Raw genomic sequence first — 23,045 nt, forward strand, 5'->3', positions numbered from 1 at the left:
TATATATGAGTAACTTCTGCCTTACAGAGTGGTCGAATAGGAGCAGATGAAGAAATTGATGATTTCAAAGGAAGATCGGCTGAAGAAGTAGAAGAAATAAAGGCAGAAAAAGAGGCCAAAACTCAAGCTATTCTACTAGAAATGGTAAGATAATTACTTTGTTCGAATAGTTTTTCAGCAATATATTTAATACATACTCATTGTGAGTTTATTTCTGACTTTTTGATAGTCTTTAAAATATTAAAAAATTTAGCTAAGAGTTTTTTTTTGGATTAAATTTTGTATGACATAGTAACACAAATGAAAGTAAACAGATTTGATTCCACTATTAATATAGTGCTAAGTGCCTTTTTAAAAAAATGGGAAGTGGATATCCAGCTTACAAATATTAATTGGGTTTCAGTTGTTTATACTCATCTCATTTTTAAAGAGTTTCTTGGACTGAATTTTAAGTATATTAGAGAACAATTCTTTGTACGTCTCAAGTATTGAGATTAAATAGTAAAATACTAAGTACAGGATAAAACCTGGGCAGAAATTGAACACTGTAAAGTATACTCTTTTTTGTATTACTAGCAATATGAAGTCATTTGGGGAACAGTTATTCAGTACATGATTAGTTGACCTACTAGGCATTTTTTCCATTTCTTATTTTTGTGGAGTAGGTATACCTTTCACGTAGTAGGTCATCAATAATATTGGAATGGATGGATAATAATTAAGTTTTTATTACTATCATTATTTTATATAGTAGAGCTTTCAGGTTCATTATGTTTTAAAATTCGTATTAGCATCACTAGTCTGAAGGAACAAATACTAAAGATTATAATTCAAGAAAACTTTACTGAATTGAAAAAAAATTAAAAATATACAGTTTAATGAGCACACTGTGTTATCTGAGAATATTGACCCAGAATAGCCAACACCAAGACAAATTCTAAGAAAATTACTGGACTTAAAAGAAAAATCCTTTGAGCACCTGGGCAGCAAGAGTAAGTGATTTATAAGGGAAAGAACATTAGCTTATCATCAGAGCTTTCATCAACAAAGTATAGAAAGTTTATGCCAGAATAAGAGGAGTTGACATATTCTTTAAACTTTTTATTTTCAGATAATTTCAAATTTACAGAAAAATTACAAATAACGCAGACAACTTCTATATACCTTTTACCCAGATTCACCCATTTTTAACATTTTGCCACATCTGCTTTGATCGTTCATTTTTTCTCTCTCTCTCTCCTCTCCCTCTCTGTCTCTGATTATACATGCACATACGCACATACTGTTTTGGGGGGACCATTTGAAATTGCGGTGCAGATATCTTTTCTCTTTCATTAGTGTGTATTTCCTAAGAGCAACAATATTATCCTACATATTCACAGTATAGATATCAAAATCATGAAATTTAAAATTGATAGAAATTACAGTCTACCTTCCAGTTTTGTCAGTTACTTCAGTAATATCCTTCATAGCTTTTTTTTTCCTGCCAGTCTAGAATCCAGCTCATGATCAATCATCTGTTGCATTTAGTTGTCATGTTGCTCTAATCTCTTTAATCTGGAAGAATTCCTTAACTTGCCTTATTTTTCATTACATTAACATTTTTGAAGAATACAGGTCATTTATTTTGTAGAATATTCTTCAATTTAGGTTTATCTGCTGTTGCCTTGTGATTAAGATTCAGGTTATACACCCATAGCCAGAGTACTACATAGGTGACATTGTATCCTTCTCAGATGTCACATCTGTAGGTGGATAATATCCATCTGCCTCTCATTGGAAAGTGTTCGTTTTGATCACTTGGTCAAGGTAATCCATTGTCTGGGGACTCCACTGCATAGTTTCTGTTTTCCCCTTGCAACTAATAAGCCATCTGTAGAAAGGCACTTTGAGACCTTCAGATATCTTATTCCTTGTCAAACTGTCCCTCTGGATTTCTTAGCCATCCGTGACTATTGCTTGAACCAATCTTGACTCTGATGGGTGCAAAGTGGTGATTTCCCAACTCTGCCCTTTTTTCCACACTTGTCAGCCTGCCTTTTGTAAGGAAGAGCACTCCTTTATTATCTCTACTTATCATATATTCATTATCTATATGGACTTGTGGATTCCTTTTCTTGTTTTGTTTTTAATACATAGAATTTATTTTATAGAGTAGTTTTAGATTTACAGAAAAATTGAACAAGAAGTACAGAGAGTTCCTATGTACTCCCTTCACCCTCCCCAACTGTTTACCTTTTTAATTAGCATCTTCCATTAGTGTGGTACATTTGTTACAATTGGTGAGCCAATATTGATAAATTATTATTAACTAAAATCCTTAATTTACATTAGGATCCACTCTTTGTGTTGACAAATGCCATGTATTGTACAGAATAGTTTCACTGCCTTGAAAGTCTTCTGTGCTCCACCTGTTCATCCCCCTAACTCCTGACAACCAGTATCTTTTTTTACTGTCTGCATAGTTTTGCCTTTTCCAGAATGTCATATAATTGGAATCATACAATGTGTAGCCTTTTCAGATTGGCTTCTTTCACTTAGCAACGTATACTTAAGGTTCCTCCATGTCTTTTCATGGCTTGATAGCTCATTTCTCTTGATAGTTACATAATATTTCATATGGGTCTACCACAGTTTGTTTATCCATTCACCTATTAAATATCTTGGTTGCTTCCAAGTTTTGGCAAATATGAATAAAGCTGCTGTAAACCTTTGTGTGTAGAATTTAGTGTGGACATAATTTTTAACTCATTTGAGTAGATACCTAGGAGCACAATTGCTGGAGTGTATGGTTTAGCTTTGTAAGAAACGGCCAAATTCTCTTCCAAATTGAATTACCATTTTGCATTCACACCAGCAAGAAAGACTTCCTGTTGTTCTACATCCTTGTTAGCGCTTGGTGTTGTCAGTGTTTTGGGTTTTAGCTGTTGCATTAGGTGATCCTGTGTCCTTTCAATTCTCACAATTAACAAGTTTCCTCTATTTTCTAAGAACATCAGTTTCGCTTTATTTGTGTATAATGTAATGGTAATTCAGCTAGTGTTTTGCAATATTGTTTTGACCTTCATAGCTTATGAATATTTTAAATTTCCTTGCAGTATTTTAAAGTTATCTTTGACTAAGTAGTATAACAAGTTCTTTTTTAACTCATTAACTTTTTTTTCTCATTTGTGCTTCCATTAGATGTATTTCTGCCATTATAGGTGCCTTTTGGGATTTTACTGATTTGCTCTTCCCCATATATGTTGTAATGCTGCTTATTGGGCATAGGTTATTGCTATCTTTTGATAGACTTCAGAGACACTGAGCAGATCTTACTGGCTCAGTTGCTTCTTACTGTTTATGATTTCCAAGATTTCTCTCTCTTTTTTTTAATGTGTTTGTCCAAGAGGAAACACTTTATATAGTAATCTTACCTGAAATCATCTCTGAGAGTTTTTGAATATATGTATGAAGGTATATTGTTTCCCCATCTAAAGGCTCATGGTCAACATACTTTTCCCACAAGGAAAACAACACCATCATTATATCATATCATTATATCATGGTTTTCTCTTACTGTCACCCTCTCTAGTTCTTTAGTAGGAAGTGGTAGGCTCGGCTCAGCACAGTAGTTGACCATGAGGTTGACTTTGGTTTGACTGAAGTAGAAGATGATAGTGAGGGTGAGATTAAAAAGCTAGAAACACTCTCCAGGAATTGTTGGTGTTCCATACTGAGCAATAATGTGGAGAAGAATTGGGCATTACTTATTGCCGAAGGCTAGATTCAGCATGACAGTATTTTGCAAAAGTTTAAAAACAAGTAAAACTAAACAATATGTTACTTAGGGGTATATACTTATGTGTCAGAACTCTATAAAGATCTGTAAGGGAATGGCCAGAAAGGAAAACCAAAAAGCTCATTCGTGGTGAGAGAGGCAGAGGGATAATGGGATCAGGGGACATTTTAGTTCTCAAGCTAGTTGGTGGCATCATGGGTGTTTTTATTTTCATGCTTCATAACTTAGATATACTTACATAAGTTCTTTCAAAAATATATTAAATACTTGAAGAAAGAAAAAAGTGGAGATAAAATTGGGACTTTGAAGCCAGGTAGACCTGGGTTCAAATCCCAACTCTGTTGCTTACAACTGTGTGACCCTGGGCAAGTTAGTTATTTAACCTTTTTGAATTTTTACTCATGGAAAAGTAAAATGGAAATTGCATGGTTGTTTTAAGAATTGGCAGTAATGTATATGAAGTGCCAAACATGGTCTTCACACAAAGTAGGGGTCTGGTAAATATTTTGGCTATTAATATTGTTACTGCCAGGAAGCATGGAGTTTTGAATCTTGAAATCTATTAAGATTTCTTTTGCTGAGCCTGTAGTTTATAATGTAAATTTAGATATTTCAGGGAATCAGCATTGTGGGCTAAATATGGGATATTTAGAATGCAAATTAAATAAAGGAGTTGATTTATATTCTTGTTTATTTGTCATTTAGGTGGGAGACCTACCTGATGCAGATATTAAACCTCCAGAAAATGTGCTCTTTGTGTGTAAATTGAATCCAGTGACCACAGATGAAGACCTGGAGATAATATTCTCAAGATTTGGGCCAATAAGAAGGTAGTCTCTAGAATTAGTGAAAGATTTAGAAAAACTAGGTATTAGTTAGTAGTTTTCTAATAACATTTTTGACGAGTCTGTGAACTCAAAGTGAATTTTATACTGGTGAGTTTTACAGATGAGTCTGTTGGACAGTAGGGAAGAAAAACATGTATGTAAATGTGTATGCGTAGATATATGTGTGTATATACATTGTAATGTGTGTGTATGCATTATACATTGAATGATTCTCTCACTCCCAGCACAGACATTTTCAACTCTAAAACAGGAAGTGAATGGAACAGTTTAAGTCTAGTTCTGTAGTATTCTTCTTTAATATTTTAAATATCTATCTCATTTAAATTCTCCCTAGAATTACCAGCAACCTATGTCAAAATTAATTTGAATCTAAGTTTTCTAAAATTTTTCTTTTGGTTAATTTTCCTTGTATTATTAGTGCAAAAGTTTATGAAACTAGTGTTTCTGTGAGAAAGGGGAATATTTTGTAATTGATTAAAAAATATTATTTTAAGTTTAGAATTTCCTTTCATTTCATGTTTTTTCTTCTATGAAGCCATTCTTTATTCTTCCTATTGAAAGAAAAATCTTCCTATAAAAGACTACCTGCCTTTATTCCTCTACTCACTTATAATATATCATCTTTACAAAAATATTTCCTATACTGCTACTTCTTATTTTTAAATTGGAGACATTATGTTCTAACTTCTTGCTAAGGAAGATGAGGATTCACGTCTATTTCTATCCTGCCCTCTTCATTCTCCCTGCCTACAACTTTGGTTGTATCATAATTTTGGTTAGATCTTTGTTCAATATTTACATTTTAATGTATACTTAAATATTGTAGCAGCTGAACCATATGCTATAATGTGATTACTTTTCGTTTCTCTCACAATGTTTTATATCCCTGTTTCATTTCATGTGTTTAAAATGAGGCTTGAGATACATGAGGAAAAAGGATTAAGCCAGTTGCTTTAAATTCCATCTTATTGGCCCTTTCATTTGGTTAAGATGGATTAGTTCTGTATAATAGCTAGACTTATGCGATTACATTTGAGCTTGGTTTATATTAAAATTCAAAACCCCCAAATCGTAAGTTTATTAAACATATGTATATGTATGAATGTGTGTGCATTATTCTACATTAGATAATCTGTAATTCATCTGTATTTGGACTACAAATAAATTACGATTTAAAAGGATTTTTAGCAGTAATTTCCCTTTGCCAAAGGAAAATTAAATATTTTTATCTTATTCTTCCTTCAGTGTTTTGGGAATGTAGGATTGTAGGCTTAGCTAGGGCATTTATAGTAGAATCTAAATAATTTAGTTTCTAGACTGGTGAACTATTTTTAAAAAAATAGTTATTATTGAAGAGATTTGGAGAAATATACTTCTGTGAATTTAACTTTGGCTTATTTTGTTTTTTACTTTTGAAGAGTAAGAGTGAATGCTTTTTCTTTAAAGTCACTTTTTTCCAAACTATTTTTCAGTTGTGAAGTTATCCGGGATTGGAAGACTGGAGAATCCCTGTGTTATGCTTTTATTGAATTTGAAAAAGTAGGTCATAATATAGATATATTAAATATGTATTTTTTTTGTTCTATGATATTAAAGTGTGAAAATGTATAGAACTTTTTCTAGTCTCTAAGATTAGAAAATTAGTTTGCCCTTTCTTTAGGCACCCAAGAAAAATAACTTTGTTATATTCAAATAGGGGATAAATTTAACATCTATCAATGTTAATATATGTATCTTTAATTTAGGTTCAGTTTCAACCTACATGAATGTATCTTTAAAATTTTTAAGTTTTAGGTAAGGTTCTTCGCATTCTATAAATAATTTTTCAGTGCTATTTAGGTAGATATAATAATTGAGTAATAGAAAGAGAACCAATCTGGGGGTTATGATCTAGATATTAATTTCAGCTCTATCACTGACCAGCTGTTCTATGATATTTGGCAGTTTATTTAGAATTCTTCTTTCTAGGCATTATCTTCCTTATAAGTAAAGCTTGAGTATTAGGTTAGATGGGTACTTTCTAGATCTATAATAGGAATGATAGCTTATGTTACTCAAGTAATTTTCTTTAAGCAAGCATTATGCTATTTGACCTGCATTTAATCCTCACAACTCTGAGATAGGTACTGTCCTCCTTCTCCAAATAAGTAAACTGAGACACACAGTGGTAGCGTGACTTGTTTAAAATCATGTACCTAGTGAATGTCATAGCCTTCTGTCCTGCTGTTTTATTTTCAAAGAAATAGTTAATAACTCAATTAACATTTTATGTAACAAATATAAACTACCACCCATATTTATAAAATTGTTCAGATTTAAAACGTTGTTAATACTCATAAATTTAGTGTAATTCTTTTTAAAAAAACCATCAAATTTAAATGTGACTTATACAGTGACTAGGAACATTTGTATTAATTCTATTTCTTCTTTGCACTTTTCTTCATCTGATAAATAAATACAAAAGCTTGGGCTTTCCTGGTGGCGCAGTGGTTGAGAGTCCGCCTGCTGATGCAGGGGACACAGGTTCGTGCCCCGGTCCGGCAAGATCCTGCCGTGGAGCGGCTGGGCCCGTGAGCCATGGCCTCTGAGCCTGCGCGTCTGGAGCCTGTGCTCCGCAACGGGAGAGGCCACAACAGTGAGAGGCCCACGTACCGCAAAAACAAAACAAAACAAAACAAAAAAAAGCTTGTATTTGCTCTTAGGATTTGAACTTAGATATGTCTGATGCTGTTCCCAATGTGTTTAGCCATTTTGCTAGGCTACGTTATTTCTTTTTGCAGCTTTGGACTGAAGTATGTCCAATAGTAGCTCATTCTTAGTTATAGTTATCCCAAAGTACTTGTCGAACACCTTTTATATTTCAGGCACTGCAGTAGGCCCTAGGGGTACAAGATGAATAATGGAGGGTTGAGGAAGACAGACACATAACACATTATACCTAGACACTGTGTCAGGTGTACCAGAAATAATATTTACAAGGTACATTGGTGTCAGCAGAAAGGAGATTTCTACCTTTAGTTTGCTATGAATACTTTTTGTCAACTTGACAGTGTTATTCCATCACTGAGCATAGATTATATTGTTTATTTGCTTACAAACATAATTTCATTTTGTTTATGGCAGATTGACTAATATCTTCTGCACGTATCCCATTTGCCATGAATACATAGTTCAGGTCAACTGTAGAGCATAGAGTGGTTCTAGAATCTATGGATTCTTTTTTTTTTTTTTTTTTTTTTCCCGGTACGCGGGCCTCTCACTGTTGTGGCCTCTCCCGTTGCGGAGCACAGGCTCCGGACGCGCAGGCCCAGCGGCCATGGCTCACGGGCCCAGCCGCTCTGCGGCATGTGGGATCTTCCCGGACCGGGGCACGAACCTGTGTCCCCTGCATCGGCAGGCGGACTCTCAACCACTGCGCCACCAGGGAAGCCCTAGAATCTATGGATTCTTTATCATGATTCAACATTTCAGTTTTTGAGGTGAATCTTTTATTTATTTTTGGCTGTGTTGGGTCTTCGTTGCTGAGCGTGGGCTTTCTCTAGTTGCGGCGAGCGGGGGCTACTCTTCATTGCGGTGCGCGGGCTTCTCATTGCAGTGGCTTCTCTTGTGGAGCACGGGCTCTAGGCACGTGGGCTTCAGTAGTTGTGGCACACGGGTTCAGTAGTTGTGGCGCACAGTCTTAGTTGCTCCGTGGCATGTGGGATCTTCCCGGACCAGGGATCAAACCCGTGTCCCTTGCATTGGCAGGCATATTCTTAACCACTGTGCCACCGGGGGAGTCCCTGAGGTGAATCTTTTGTAGCCTTTCTCTTTTCTTGAAAATTAGATTAAGCTATATTATTCTGCTTCATGATTCTCATGAGCGGTAGCCTCTTTGTAAGTGTCCATTGCTGAGTCTTTTTTGCATGTTATGCAAGTTCTCTATGCTTTGGATAATCTGATCAAAATGTTTTTAAAACTGAGGAATGAAATACATGCCGAAAACGTGCAGCTCATGAGTGAACAGCTTGATGAATTAATCACAGTTAATACACCCATGTAAATCACCACCCAGGTCAAGGAATAAAACGCCAGCAGAAAAAACATTACCGGAATCCCAGAGGCCCCACCTGTGTCCCCTTCCACAAACTTCCCCATTGCTGCTACTTCTGATATCATAGATTTTGTCTAATTTTAAACTTGATATCAGTGTAAACACAATGTGTGTTTTTGCTGTCTAGCTTCTTTTACTCAGTGCTAAACTAACATTTGTGAGATTTGTTCGTTACTGCATGTAGCTTTTAACTTTTTTGTTAATTTTCATTGGAAATACGGTATTTTATGTGTGCATGTAAATTTTCACTGACATATAGTATTTTATTGTGTGTATGTAAATTTTTGTTGCCATATGGTATTTCATTGCGTGTATATAACATTATTTAGATTTCCAGTCTGCTGTTGATGGACGTTTGGGTCTTTCCCAGTTTTGGCTACTGTGAATGGTGCTGCTCTAAACCATTTCTGTCATGTCTTTCAGTGTACAAGTGTATGCATTTTTGTTGGGTATATATCCAAGAGGGAATTGCTGGGTCATAGGGTAGGTGTAGCTTCAGGAGATAATTCCAGTCAGCTTTCCAAAGGGATTATCCTAATTTTCACTTCCACTAGCAATGTATGGGAGTCCCTATTATTCTGTAGCTTTACCAACTCTAGGTATGGTCTGTCTTTTAAATGTTATCCACTCTGGTGGATGTGTAGTGGTATCTTATTGTGGTTTTATTTTGCATTTTCCTGATTGAGCCCCTTTTCATATGTTTATTGCCATTTAAACGTCCTTTATAAAAATGAAGTACCTGTTCAAGACTTGGCCACTTTGGGATTGGGTGTTTGTGCCTTTTTATTGATTTGTAAGAATTCTTTGTACTTCCTGGGTACAGACTGTTTTTTTGGTTGTATGTGTTGCAAGTATCTGCTGCTCAGTGGATTGCCTTTTTCCCTTTCTTAATGGTATCTTTTGATAAGCAGAAATTTCTAATTTTTAGTTCAGTTTGTCAGCTTTTCTTCCTTATTGCCTATTTTTAAAGATGTTTGCCTACCTGAAGTCATGAAAATATTCTCTATTCTATCTTTAGAAGCTTTGTTGCGAAATTATCTTTCCCATTTAGATCTGAAATTTGATTTTTGTATATTATGTGTTTCATGTTAAATTTCATTTTTCTTGCATAAGATAGCCAGGTGACCCAGCAAAATTCGTTAAAAAGGTTGACCCATTCGCATAGCTTTTCAGTACCGACTTTGTTATGAATCAGGTGTCCACATGTGTAAAGTCTGTTTCTGGATGCTGCACTGTTGCACTGGTCTATTTGTCTGTCCTTGCACCGCTCTCAAATTGTGTGAATTACTATCGCTTTATTATGTCTTGATATCTGGTAGTGTGAGTCCTCCAACTTTGTTCTTCTTAAAGATTTTCTTGGATATTTTTGTCCTTGGCATGCATTTCCATATGTGTTTTTTATAATTTTTAATTGAAGTGTAGTTGATTTACAATGTTGTGTTTAATCTAAATTTTGAAGAGATTCCTTAACTATTGTTTAGGTATAAGTAAATTGAGTATTTGCAAATACTATCCTCCTGAAAAAAAGTATCTGAGAACTTTCTCTTTGGGGAAATGGCACAGTGATGGAATTATGCCTGCCTAGGGGTCATCAGTCAGATTTATCAAACATGCACTGATTGCCTACCATGTGCCAGATGATGGTCTAAATGATGTAGATTCAAAGATGAATAAAGTTTTGTCCCTTGGAGTTTATATTCCATTTAATTCTTGACATACATTGTAAATAAATGATTATAACTAGTTCTTTTATCTGCTTCTCTTTGGATTGTTTCTAGTTGAGCTGTGAACAGACCAAAAAATAAGTTTCCAGGGACCTAGGAGAAAATTGATCAGTGCTGGATTGAAATGTGTCATTTCTAGTCTTCAGATGTCAGAAATGGGGATGTAGGGCTTGCAAAGTTACTGGCAAGGATTCTTATGTAACATAGACCTTGGTATCATAGGCCCACAATCCATTATCCAAAATCCTTGGGAATAGCTGTTCCCATTTCAGACTTTTTCAGAATTTAGGAATGTAATACTGCGTGTTTGTGTGTGTGTGTGTGTGTGTGTGTGTGTGTGCGCAACACACATATCTCTGGATTACGTGGCACACTTCTGGGTCAGCATTCCGTAATCACAGAAATACTTCCGCTGTGAAAACAAATGAATATTCATACTAAGTAGAATAAGTTAAGGTTTATCATTCCATTAGGTTTTGCTGTCACATGGATTTTAACACCAAATTTATAAAAACAGTTTTCAGGATATTTTTGGGTTTTGAGTAAAAGGGATTATGGATTTGTATAACACAGTTGGTAAGTATATGTATGTGCACTGCAATCAGACTGCCTCGGTTCAAATCCTGGCTCTCGCCCTTGCCAACTGTGTGCCCTCTAGCAACTTCTGTACCTCTCTAAACCTCTGTTTTCTCTTTGACAAAATGGAGGTAATAATAGGTAGTACCTCATAGGGGTGTTATCAGAGTTAATTGAGATAGTAGATGCAAAGCATTTAACAGCATTTGGTGCATAGTAAATATTCAAATTTTAGTTTTAGTAACAAGAAACTTTTTGTATTTTCAGTATTTGTTCTAGCTGCAGAAATCTTTTCCATAAAGATTTATGCTTGAGTTTTTATAATTACTATCAGGAAGAAGATTGTGAGAAAGCGTTCTTCAAAATGGACAATGTACTTATAGATGACAGAAGAATACATGTGGACTTTAGCCAGTCTGTTGCAAAGGTTAAATGGAAAGGAAAAGGTATGTTGGTTCATCTTCCTTTGTTTCTGTTCTGCTTTGCATCGTGTTTGTGTGTGTGTGTGTGTGTGTGTGTACCTCTTTTGACAGTGCTGTTAATTAGAAATGTTCAGTGATGTAACTCCTGCTATTTGATTTTCCCTAGCTGCTATCTAGTATATAAGATGGGGGTATGTGTGTGTGAGTGTGTATATTTGTATTTTTAAAAATTTTAAAATTTTTACTGAAGTATAATTGATTTACAATGTTGTGTTAGTTTCAGGTGCACAGCAAAGTGATTCAGTTATACATATACATATATCTACTCTTTTTTAGATTCTTTTCCCATGTAGGTCATTACAGAGTATTGAGTAGTGTTCCCTGTGCTATATCGTAGGTCCTTACTAGTTATCTGTTTTATGTATTGTAGTGTGTATATGTCAAACCCAGTCTCCCCATTTATCTCACTCCCCCATCCCCGTTAACCATAAGATTGTTTTCTGCATCTGTAACTCTATTTCTATTTTGTAAACAAGTTCATTTGTACTATTTTTTTAGATTCCACATATAAGTGATATCATATGATATTTGTCCTTCTCTATCTGATGTATATGTGTATTTTAAACTGATGATGAATATATTTTTTGCTTGACTGTATTATAAATTACTTATAATTACCCATTGCAGACATAACATGTTTCCAAAGTAATTATCATTTGGTGATTTGGCTCTTCTAGATGCAAAACTCTTAAAAATTCTTTTTTCTGGGGCTTCCCTGGGGCGCAGAGGTTAAGAATCCACCTGCCAGTGCAGGGGACATGGGTTTGAGCCGTGGTCTGGGAAGATCCCACATGCTGCGGAGCAGCTAAGCCCGTGTGCCACAACTACTGAAGCCGGCGTGCCTAGAGCCCGTGCTCCGCAACAAGAGAAACCACCGCGCTGAGAAGCCCGCGCACTGCAACAAAGAGTAGCTCCCACTCGCTACAACTAGAGAAAGCCCATGCACGTCAACAAAGACCCAACGTAGCCAAAAACAAATAAATTTAAAAAAAAATTCTTTTTTATAAAGTTTGTTTTAGTTGTCATATGGTACAAAATTAAAAGATCTTCTGTGTACTAGGTCCTATCCCTACACATAATGACATATCCCACATGTGCATATATATGTCAAATTTCTGCTAGTGGTACCATAACAAATTTAAGGTTGAATCTGTGTATACTGAAATACTACGGGTTTTTGATTGCTGATGCAGTGTTTTTATTTATTTATTTTTTATAACTTTATTTATTTATTTTTGGCTGCATTGGGTCTTGTTGCGCGCGGGCTTTTCTCTAGTTGTGGCGAGCGGGGGCTACTCTTTGATGCGGTGCGTGGGCTTCTCATTGCAGTGGCTTCTCATGTTGAGCATGGGCTCTAGGCGCACGGGCTTCAGTAGCTGTGGCACGCGGGCTCAGTAGTTGTGGCTCGCAGGCTCTAGAGCGCAGGCTCTAGTTGAGGAGCACGGGCTTAGTTGCTCCACACCATGTGGAAACTTCCCAGACAGGGCTTGAACCCGTGCCCCCTGCATTGGCAGGCGGATTCTTAACCACTGCACCACCAGGGAAGCCCGGCAGGTGGATTCTTTTGTTTGTTTGTTTGTTTGTTTGTTGCGGTACGCGGGCCTCTCATGGTTGTGGCCTCTCCCGTTGCGGAGCACAGGGTCCGGACGCGCAGGCTCAGCAGCCATGGCTCATGGGCCCAGCCGCTCCGTGGCATGTGGGATCTTCCCGGACTGGGGCACGAACCCGCGTCCCCTGCATCGGCAGGCGGACTCTCAACTACTGTGCCACCAGGGAAGCCCCGGCAGGTGGATTCTTAACCACTCTGCCACCAAGGAAGTTCCTGAGATAATTCTGTATATTATGGATTCACATTTTAAAAAATTGAACATACCTTGTGTACCATTCACAGTGCTAAGTACTTTTCCTTATAGCCTTGTTTAATAATTCCAACAGCATTGTGAAATGTTGATATTATTTTCAGTTCCTAAATGAAGAGAATGACTTTCAGAGAATTGAAGTGTCCTACCTAGGACCTCCCACTGGAGTCAATATTTGAATCCAGAACTTCTCACTTGGATCTGTTGCTCCTTCTACTATATACCATAACTGCTTCATCCATAGTGAGACTTCTAATGGCAGGCACATGGCACATATTTTTCAGTGATGAAATGATGCCTGTTTTTTACAGTTACCAGTATTTTAACTCTTACAGTTGTCTGTTTCACATTTATATGAAACTTTGCCTACTGGCCCTTTTCCTTTACAGAGCTTCTGGAATTGCCAAATAGATTCATCTTGTCTTTGATTCTTATAAGCCTCTCAGATCTCAGACGCAGGTCCCAAGCTCTCAATTTCCTTTGGGCCTAATGTTCTCATAGACTTAATGGCTCTACTTGAACCCTGAATTATTTTCCAGTGATTGTATTCACTGCGTAATTTAGGATTTGGAAGTTTGGTGTTGTAATATTCATGTATGTCATTAGGGGGCAGCATCTGGCTACCTAGCAAAATGGATATCTGATTTCAGTTAAAATAGTGGTGGAGGATGAATTACTATGATTCTTTTGTTTTCTTCTCAGCCTTTTTCTATCCCGTGATATATATGCCACTTATAAATAGTTCTTACATATTATACCTCTTATAAAATAATTATTGTTCTTGATGAATCAGGTGATTTTATTACTAGGTTGTTTCTTCTTTTTTTAAATAAATAGGTGGGAAGTACACCAAGAGTGATTTCAAGGAGTATGAAAAGGAACAGGACAAACCATGTAATTTGGTTCTGAAAGATAAAGTAAAGCCCAAACAGGAGTATCCTTCACAAGAACCAGTTGGTCAATACGTATTGACCATCCAATCTGGAGAGTTGAGTGTGATACCTTATAAAAAGGCTATAGAAGACAAGTTCCTGAATCCAGATGGTTTGTGAAGAAATCACTTAGTTTATTGTTATCTCTTTTCACCATTTTACGTTGTATACCTTGCTTTTTCAGTATATTCTCTATTGTATGGAGAAAGTTAAGGTTGAAAGAAGTTTTGAGCTTAATTCTTTTACCTCCCTACACCTAGGTTAAGGTTATCTCTTATTCTCAGAAGATCTGCAGGTAAGAGTTGTATTTTCTATATATAATCTTAATGTTTTAAATTTCTCATAATCAGAAATTTCTTTGTTATAGCTAAGCTAAACTCTTTGTGTTAACCCTTCTTATATGTTTAACTTCTTTGGAGTTGGTGAATATGTAGATAAAATCCTGTTGTTGTTTTGTGTTATTAGATTGCTTCTTTCTGCATAATACATTGTCAGTCTAGCAACGAATATTTATTGGGCTCCTATTGTGTACAAGAGTTGACTTTTATAGGATTAAAAAGAAATCCATTGACTTGACCCTTTAGTTTATAGATTCTTTCAAGTTTTAGACTGAGACAAATAAGAAGCAATGAAACATACTTCTTATATTATGTCATTTTAGTTTCTTCATTGATATTCTCATTATAAATCTATCACTCCATACATGGCAAAGGTTATTTCTTTTGTGATTCTTTCTCGTAAGTAGTTTCTTTGTTTCCTAGTTTCTGTTGGTGTTTTAGGGATTCTCTTTGCCCATACTATATAGACATTTTTTTTCCAAGTATTCATCAGGAAAGATGAATATCAGGTTGACCTGTTAAATATTTTTTATTGTATTGGCTGTCTAATGCACAAAGCATTGTAAGGAGTTAGAGTTGGATAAAGTCTGGAGTATACTGACATAATCAGCATGAAAAGAGGCTTTCACATACAGGCAAACCAAACAGTAAACTAAGATTGGTCTTAAAACATGGACATTAGAGGGGGTATGATTGAAATCTTAGAATCATAAAAGGTGTGGATGGAATACACTTGAGACTTATTCACCAAATCTTTGAAATTAAATTGAGGCCAACCACTAGAAACTGCAGCTGGAAGAAGGGAAGTGTGTAGGACAAATGAAAGGAAGGTCAGCTGTGGAGTATGAAGTAGGAGGAGGCATCTTCCCCACATAGCGGGTGTTCAGGCTGAAAAGGAAGGATACCTAGTATTAAAGTGTTTTAAATTCAAGATGATAGACTACTGAGAGTTAAGAAAGGAACTCAGTGTGTTTGAGAATCAGTCTATAGGCCAGTGCTGTCTAACGGGACTTCCTGCAGTGATAGAAATGTGCTGTAACTCCACTGTCCAGTATGGCTGCTAACCACATGTGGTTATCGAGCTTGTGAAATGGACTGAGGAACTGGATTTTAAAACTTGTTTAATTTTAATTAATTTAAATTTAAACCACTACCCATGGCTAGTATTGAACAGTGCTGCTTTTAACCTTTTGAAGTTGATGGAGAAGATAGGCATGTCCTGGTGCAAACCACTATTCATTATTCACAAACAGCATACTGAACAAGAGAAAGGAATTTATGAATCTGACCCAGTAGGATGATCTTTACATTCCTGGTAGTTGATAGGTTTCATTTTAGCAAGTCATTTGTAATCTACAAATTATAGGTACAGTTATAGAGGGACAGAACATATATCTTCATATGTAGCACATAGATATATATTTTCACATACATTATTACCATGGTGAAGAAAGGGGATTCTGATGATAATCTAAGTACAGATAAGCCAATTAGAAAGACATGGGATGTACTTTATAGGTCATGAGAGAGAAGGTGCTGTTAAACCATTAATAAGAAGATTCAAAAATAGAAGTAGAAGAGAGAAGTTTAACTTGGCTGCACTAGACCTCAGGGAAGTAATTGGGGAAAAGAGGACAGGGAGATCACAAAGTAGGATTTTGGAGAGATTTGACATCTTCTAGAAGTCTTGATTGTAGTGGTGAGTAGAAGATAGTGGATGAGCAAGGAAGGAAGAGATACAACAAGTGTCTTGGTGGTATTACAAGTAATCAGCCGATACTTATTTGGCATCGGTTACATGCCCAGTGAAGTTTCGCAATGAAATGTAGCCTCTGGACCTTAAAGACATTAAGAACAGACATTAAATAATCACCATTAATTAAATACGTCTAGAGTGTTGCAGAGAAGTGCATTTGTGGGATATGGGACTCATAATAGAGGTAAGGGGTCAGAGGAACCTCAAGTAATACTCTTAGTGACATTAAAGCTACAGCTTGAATATGGGGAGAGAGGAGGGCTGAGGTGGGATACTATCAATATTTTCTTTATCTGTGATCCATTAAATACAGTTTACATCTTGACTCAGTACAGTCCAAGTATATAATCATTCTCACACACACACACACACACACACACACACACGTAATTGAAACAACAGTGTTATAAAATAATATTTTCATTAGATGCCGTGTACTCTATTTTCTAGTCTATGTTATTTTAAAATGCTGGCTTTTGGTGACCCACTAACTGGATTGATGGATTATGATCAGTAGTTTGAAACACTCTGAAGCACTTTTTTTGAATAGTTTATTATTATTTTAAATATTTATTTATTTATTTAGTTTTGGCTGCATTGGGTCTTCGTTGCTGTGTGCAGGCTTTCTCTAGTTGCGGCGAGTGGGGGCTACTGTTTGTTGTGGTGCGCGGGCTTCTCATTGCGGTGGCTTCTCTTGTTGTGGAGCACGGGCTCTAGGCGCGCGGGCTTCAGTAGTTGTGGCACATGGGCTCAGTAGTTGTGGCACACGGGCTTAGTTGCTCTGCAGCATGTGGAATCTTCCCAGACCAGGGCTCAAACCTGTGTCCCCTGCATTGGCAGGCAAATTCTTAACCACTGCACCACCAGGGAAGCCCCCTCTGAAGCACTTTGGACAGAGAGCAGCATGTGTAGAGCAAACACTGAGGTGAAATCATAGGCAGGGACTATTGAATTTGTATCTGGAGAAGGAGACCATCCAGAAGGTACTATGGAAACATTGCGACATGGTATAAAGGAGAAAAGAAGTTGGAGATAATGGAGTAATAATAGGATGGTACAGGCTGATCAGCTGTCGTTAGCCGTCTTGTGAAAAGCCAGAAGTTGCAGTGTTTTCCTACTGAATGAGAGACATCGCTGAGGAAGCATAGAGCTGTAGCCTGGCGAAGCCCTAGTCCTGAGGGAAGTGTGTCTACTGTTACTCTAGTCCCACACGCCACTGAAATAGCTCTGCGCTTTGGGCTTCCTCCTAGCCTTTCTTTTGAAAACCACTGTTCTAGTCCTTGTCAGCCTTCCTCAGAATCTGTTTTAGAGTTTAAGATTCTTTTTAGAAGAGGTTCTAATAGTCTTACATTTTCTCTTATTCTAAGACATTATAGTATATTAAACACTTATTTCTGAATTAAAACATATTATTACAATTTTTATAACATTTATGTGAAATTTAAAAATGATTCACTCATAATTCTACCACCTGGGCAAATGATACTTTTTATTTCTCCTTGTTCCTCTCAAGCCTTGATCTTTTATAAAGCTTTATAAAGTTATAATCACTGTGTGGTATATACAGTTTTTGCTTCAAGCTTTTTCCACTTTTAATTTTTTATAAACACCATTCCAGGTTATTTAATAGCATTCATTTGTCATTGTTAATAACTTCCTTTATAGTAATATATCAGTTGAAATACCCTGATGTATTTAAGTATATCTTTATTACTAGGCTGTTTATTGTTCTTAATTTCTGTATTAAAAATAATCCTAAAAAAAAAATTCTGTTATGTATACAGTCAGCCCTCTGTATCTGCAGGTTCTGCATCCATGGATTTCCAACTGTAGATGGAAAATATTCAGGAAAAGTATTCCAGAAAGTTCCAGAAAGTGAAACTTCAATTTGCTGTGCAGGCAGCTATTTACTAGCATTTATGTTGTATTTACAACTGTTTACATAGCATTTACATTGTGTTGGTTTTTAAGTAATGAGATGATTTGAAGTATAAAAGAGGATGTGCGTAGGTTATATGCAAACACTATGCCATTTATATAAAGGACTTGAGCATCTGCAGCTTTTGGTATCCTCGGGATCCTGGAACAAATCCCCTGTGGATAATGAGGGACAGCTGTGCTTATGTTCATTTAACTTACTGTTATTTTATAAATTCTTATTTGAATTTAAACATGATAACTATTGATATGCATTGCTAAATTTTCTCCTATAGGACTGAACTAATTTACGCTCAAAAGAAGAGTCACACGAGTGTATTTTTCATCTATACAGCTTCTCTGGCATTGGGGTTTATAATGTCTTAATTTTTTCTAGTTAAAAATGTGCCTCATTTTCTAAGTTTAAGTTTTTCATTATTGACAAATATGCTTCCTTATTTTTTATGCTACTTATATTTTTCATTTTGTTTTTTTACTCTCTATATTTTTGGCCCACTTACCAATTTATAACCGTTTATTAAAGACAGGTGTTCTTTCCATTTTTCCTGACTCTGTAATGAAGTAAAATATGAATTAGTTTTGTTTTAGAAATATACTCTATGCTTCTGAGATGTTTCTTGCTTTAAAAAGTTACCTTTAACCTCATGGCCTACTTTGTTTACCAGATTCTTATGTTTTGATGTATTACCGGTGTCAGTTCTCATGTTTGTCCTTAACTAGCTGCTGCAGTGCAAAATATGATCTTATACTAGATGAGCAGGCAGAAGACTCAAAGTCAGGTTACTCACACACAAGTAAAAAACACAAGAAGAAAACCCGCCACTGCTCTGAAGAAAAAGAAGATGAGGACTATATGCCAGTCAAAAATACAAATCAGGTACTTACTGATGTTCAGACTTAGCTGTAGAGAAATAAATATTTCATCCATTTGTAAATTACATCTTAATTTAGGAGATAAGGGTATAGTCCTGAACAGGGATGGATGTGTTCCTAACTCTTAAGATGTAGAATGGTTTCACTAGGGTAATGAACTTTAATTTTCAAGAATATATATAACAGATTATAAAAGATTGTTTTTGAAATAACTTAATATATCATATAGTTCCACATTGTGAAGCAAGAGTGATTTTCATACCTGTGGACACTCACTTATTCCCACCAAAAACAAGTGTGGTTATGGTAAAAAAGTTCTTATAATGTATCATGTTAATTTATCACCAAGTGTTATGTACAGCACTTAGAGGTCTTGAGGTTTTAGGACCTGAAAAACGTTTATGCCCTTCCATATGGTATATATGAAATAAAAGCAGCACTAATAATTAGCTTGATCATCCCCAAAGCTTTCTTGAACAATGCTTTTTCTAAGACAATGATAATAAAAATTCCCCAGAGAAAATTAATTATAAAGAGAAGGAATCATTTCCAGCCTGCATTTTGACTCTCAGTTAATTGAAAAGCAGATTATGTTATGTTCCCTTGCTATGGTTTTTGCCACGTAAGGGCATTTCAACCTGGGCCCTGGTAGACGAGGAGGCTTTCAGTTGGCAGAGGGGACTCAAGACTGTGAGAATGTTAAGCAAAGACACTGAGATGGAGAGATGTAGTGTGATTGGCAAAGTAAAGGATTTGCTGTCAGAAAAGCTGGGTTTAGATTTCTACGTTGCTAATCATTGATGCGACCTCATCAAGTTATTTAAGTTTTTTGAGCCACAGTTTCCTCCTCTGTGAAATCGAGATAATATTTATTGTCCAGGCACGTTACGATTAAGTGAAAAAGAAAAAAAATGTGTGTGCAAACATTTTCTACACTGGCTGTTACTGTTATTTTTACAGTCAAATCATTGTGTTTTAAATCACTTGGAATCATTTCTCTGGTAAGGCCATTAACTGGATTCATATTTAAATTAACTTGTTCTTTTTGATGTTTAAGGATAGCTTAAAATTTTTTCTTTTGTTTTGTCATTTAAAAAACTAATTGTATTGGGGCTTCCCTGATGGCGCAGTGGTTGAGAGTCCGCCTGCCGATGCAGGGGACGCGGGTTCGTGCCCCGGTCTGGGAAGATCCCACATGCTGCTTAGCAGCTGGGCCCGTGAGCCATGGCCGCTGAGCCTGCGCGTCCGGAGCCTGTGCTCCGCAATGGGAGAGGCCACAACAGTGAGAGGCCCGCGTAACGCAAAAATAATAATAATAATAATTGTATGGTTCCAAAGTAAAATCTACAAAATGGTACGTATAGAAAACCTAGCTTCCATCCCTGTCCTTTCCCCCTTTTCTTCTTTCCCCAAAGGTAACCATTTTATGTATTTTATGGTTTATTCTTCATTTTAAAAATTGTCAGCAAATGCATTTTTTTTAATTTATTTATTTTTGGCTGCGTTGGATCTTCGTTGCTGCGTGCGGGCTTTCTCTAGTTGCGGCGAGGGGGGGGCTACTCTTCGTTGCGGTGTATGGGCTTCTCATTGCGGTGGCTTCTCGTGTTGCGGAGCACGGGCTCTAGGCGTGCAGGCTTCAGTAGTTGCAGCACGCAGGCTCAGTAGTTGTGGCTCGTGGGCTCTAGAATGCAGGCTCAGCAGTTGTGGCGCACAGACTTAGTTGCTCCGCGGCATGTGGGATCTTCCCGGACCGGGGCACTAACCCGTGTCCCCTGCATCGGCAGGCGGACTCTCAACCACTGCGGCACCAGGGAAGCCCCCTGCCCTCAGTTTTTAAGTTACATCCTTGTCAATCCTTCAAGTAATCCTCACATGAATCAGTAATAGTAACGTCTCTGTGTCCTTATAATGCGAGGTGGATACTATTGTCTCCATTCACAGAAAAGAAAGTAAAGAATAAAGAGGTTCAGCCACTTGCCAGTGGTTTTTCACAGCTAATAAGTAATGGAACCACAATTTAAATTTGGACTTGCACCCTTACTGCTGTTCCTCTTACTTGGAATATATTTCTGTCAGTTTCTTTTCTAAATCTTCTTACCTGGAATATATTCCTGTCAGCAGTTTTCCTTCCTAACTCCAGTTGTTAATTCTAATATAATTTGTCTCATAGTATAATACTCCAATGTCATCCAATAGGAACATCTCCCTCTTAGTTTTTATACTCTATTAATGTAGCCAAAGGTCACCCCAGCATCTTTTTAATGGCGCCTGTATCACACTTCTGTGAATATTTAGCAGGTTTTCCCCTAAAACTCCTTAATCCCCCCACCCACCATGTGTTGCTTATAGCTACAGCTGCTCATCCTGCGCTTGTACATGGATTCCTCGATGAATTTAGGCCCGAAATACACATTGGTGTGTTTGAGATAATCAGACATCTTTAAAAACTCCAAAGACTGGCTGCATTTTAAGTCTGTGGTTCCCACCCTTGCACCCCTGCCTTTTTGTGAATCTTTTTTATCTTGCTGTTTGATTACTTAAAACTTTACAGCAGCAGTAGCAAATGTCTTTCTCTTTCTGCAATAATATTCTAACTTTATCTCTCCCTTCGAAGTGTATTAAAGCAATTGTTTCTGATTTTGTACTTTGATTTAATAATATAGCTGTACTAATTTTCTCTTCTTCCTAATGAAATAGCATCCATTTTTAAGATTTCAGTGGGCCCAGTTTTTTCTGTTATTCTGCTTTTTATCCTTTTGATTTTAATCTCAAAAACATAATCATTAAAGGGAATTTTCAGTGCTAGGGAATTTTCAGGTATAGCTCAAATTTTCCTGTTCGGTGGTGTTTTGCTTGGTGAGCTTAGTTTCCTAAGAATGTCTTAACTTACTTCTTCAAGGGCTTTGTTTTTTATTGAATGACAGCCTTACTGTTCAATTCGAAATCTCTGTTTAATTTTTCCACCACATGTCTTAATTCCAGAGCTGGTTACTGTGTTCTTGAGGTTTGAGTTTTACTGGGGTTACAGGAAATGAGTACTCGGCCGTGGGCTGCCTGGCTGAGAGGTACTCAGACTACTTGCCTGTCTCCTCTGTGGTTTTCATAGGTGTTCAGTGTTCTTATAATTTGGGACTTTTTGTTGTCATTTTCATCTTTTAATATTATTTTAGTGATTTAGATGTAACTAAACCTCTGATTTACTCCCAGAGACCTCAGCAAGGTCAGTTTTTGGTTGATTTTTAAATTTTTTGACTACTAAACGTGAAATTATTGGCTCGGTTAAGTTGAGTGCCTTAAATTGAACATTTTATGGTGTTCTTTTTCTTTCTTTCTTTTTTTCAGCTGCTTGTTGGTTTAATCATCTTGTCTTATGTCTTAAATGCATAAAACAAATAGAATTTTTAAAAGTCCATACTGGAAAGGACTTAGAGCTCATGTGATTTGTTTCCCTCACCTTAGATATGAAGATCCTGACCCCACGAGCCCATGGGCCTTATAGTTTCGTGGGAGGACTGGAAGTTTAACATTTATTTTAATTCAGTTGGATGTGGTATTATTTTTTTCATTACTCTATACCACCCCCTTTTCAATTTTATATGTAGAGTTACTGATCAATGAAATAATTATCTCCAACCTATGGGGATCTCCTGAGTCTCAGTTGCCTTATATCTGGAAGGAGGATAATACTGTACTCCAAAAGCACTTAGCACTGTGCAAGCACATACTTAGATCTGTTCTAACATGGCTTCATCCAGCTGCCTAAACTTTTCTCCTTCATACATACAGCACTCATTCTTCCTTGCTTTTCAATTTTCACTTAACACTCCTTGCATTAGCCTTCTTGA

At 36.6% G+C, this 23,045-nt stretch overlaps 1 protein-coding gene across 1 annotated transcript in view; it reads left to right on the forward strand.

The window, feature by feature from the left end:
• PPIL4 (peptidylprolyl isomerase like 4) overlaps positions 1-23,045 on the forward strand; it is a 33,656-nt gene that overhangs the window by 8,023 nt on the left and 2,588 nt on the right. Inside the window, exons 7-12 of the mRNA XM_027083679.1 lie at positions 28-144; positions 4,487-4,611; positions 6,102-6,168; positions 11,357-11,468; positions 14,201-14,297; positions 19,057-19,204. Of these exons, the coding sequence (XP_026939480.1) occupies positions 28-144; positions 4,487-4,611; positions 6,102-6,168; positions 11,357-11,468; positions 14,201-14,297; positions 19,057-19,204 (666 nt within the window). The remainder of the gene's footprint in view (positions 1-27; positions 145-4,486; positions 4,612-6,101; positions 6,169-11,356; positions 11,469-14,200; positions 14,298-19,056; positions 19,205-23,045) is intronic.

Source organism: Aethalodelphis obliquidens, unplaced genomic scaffold (genome assembly GCF_003676395.1).
Source record: "Aethalodelphis obliquidens isolate GAN/ISIS:26980383/991018 unplaced genomic scaffold, ASM367639v1 scaffold3, whole genome shotgun sequence".
In the NCBI taxonomy this organism is placed as follows: Eukaryota; Metazoa; Chordata; class Mammalia; order Artiodactyla; family Delphinidae; genus Aethalodelphis; species Aethalodelphis obliquidens.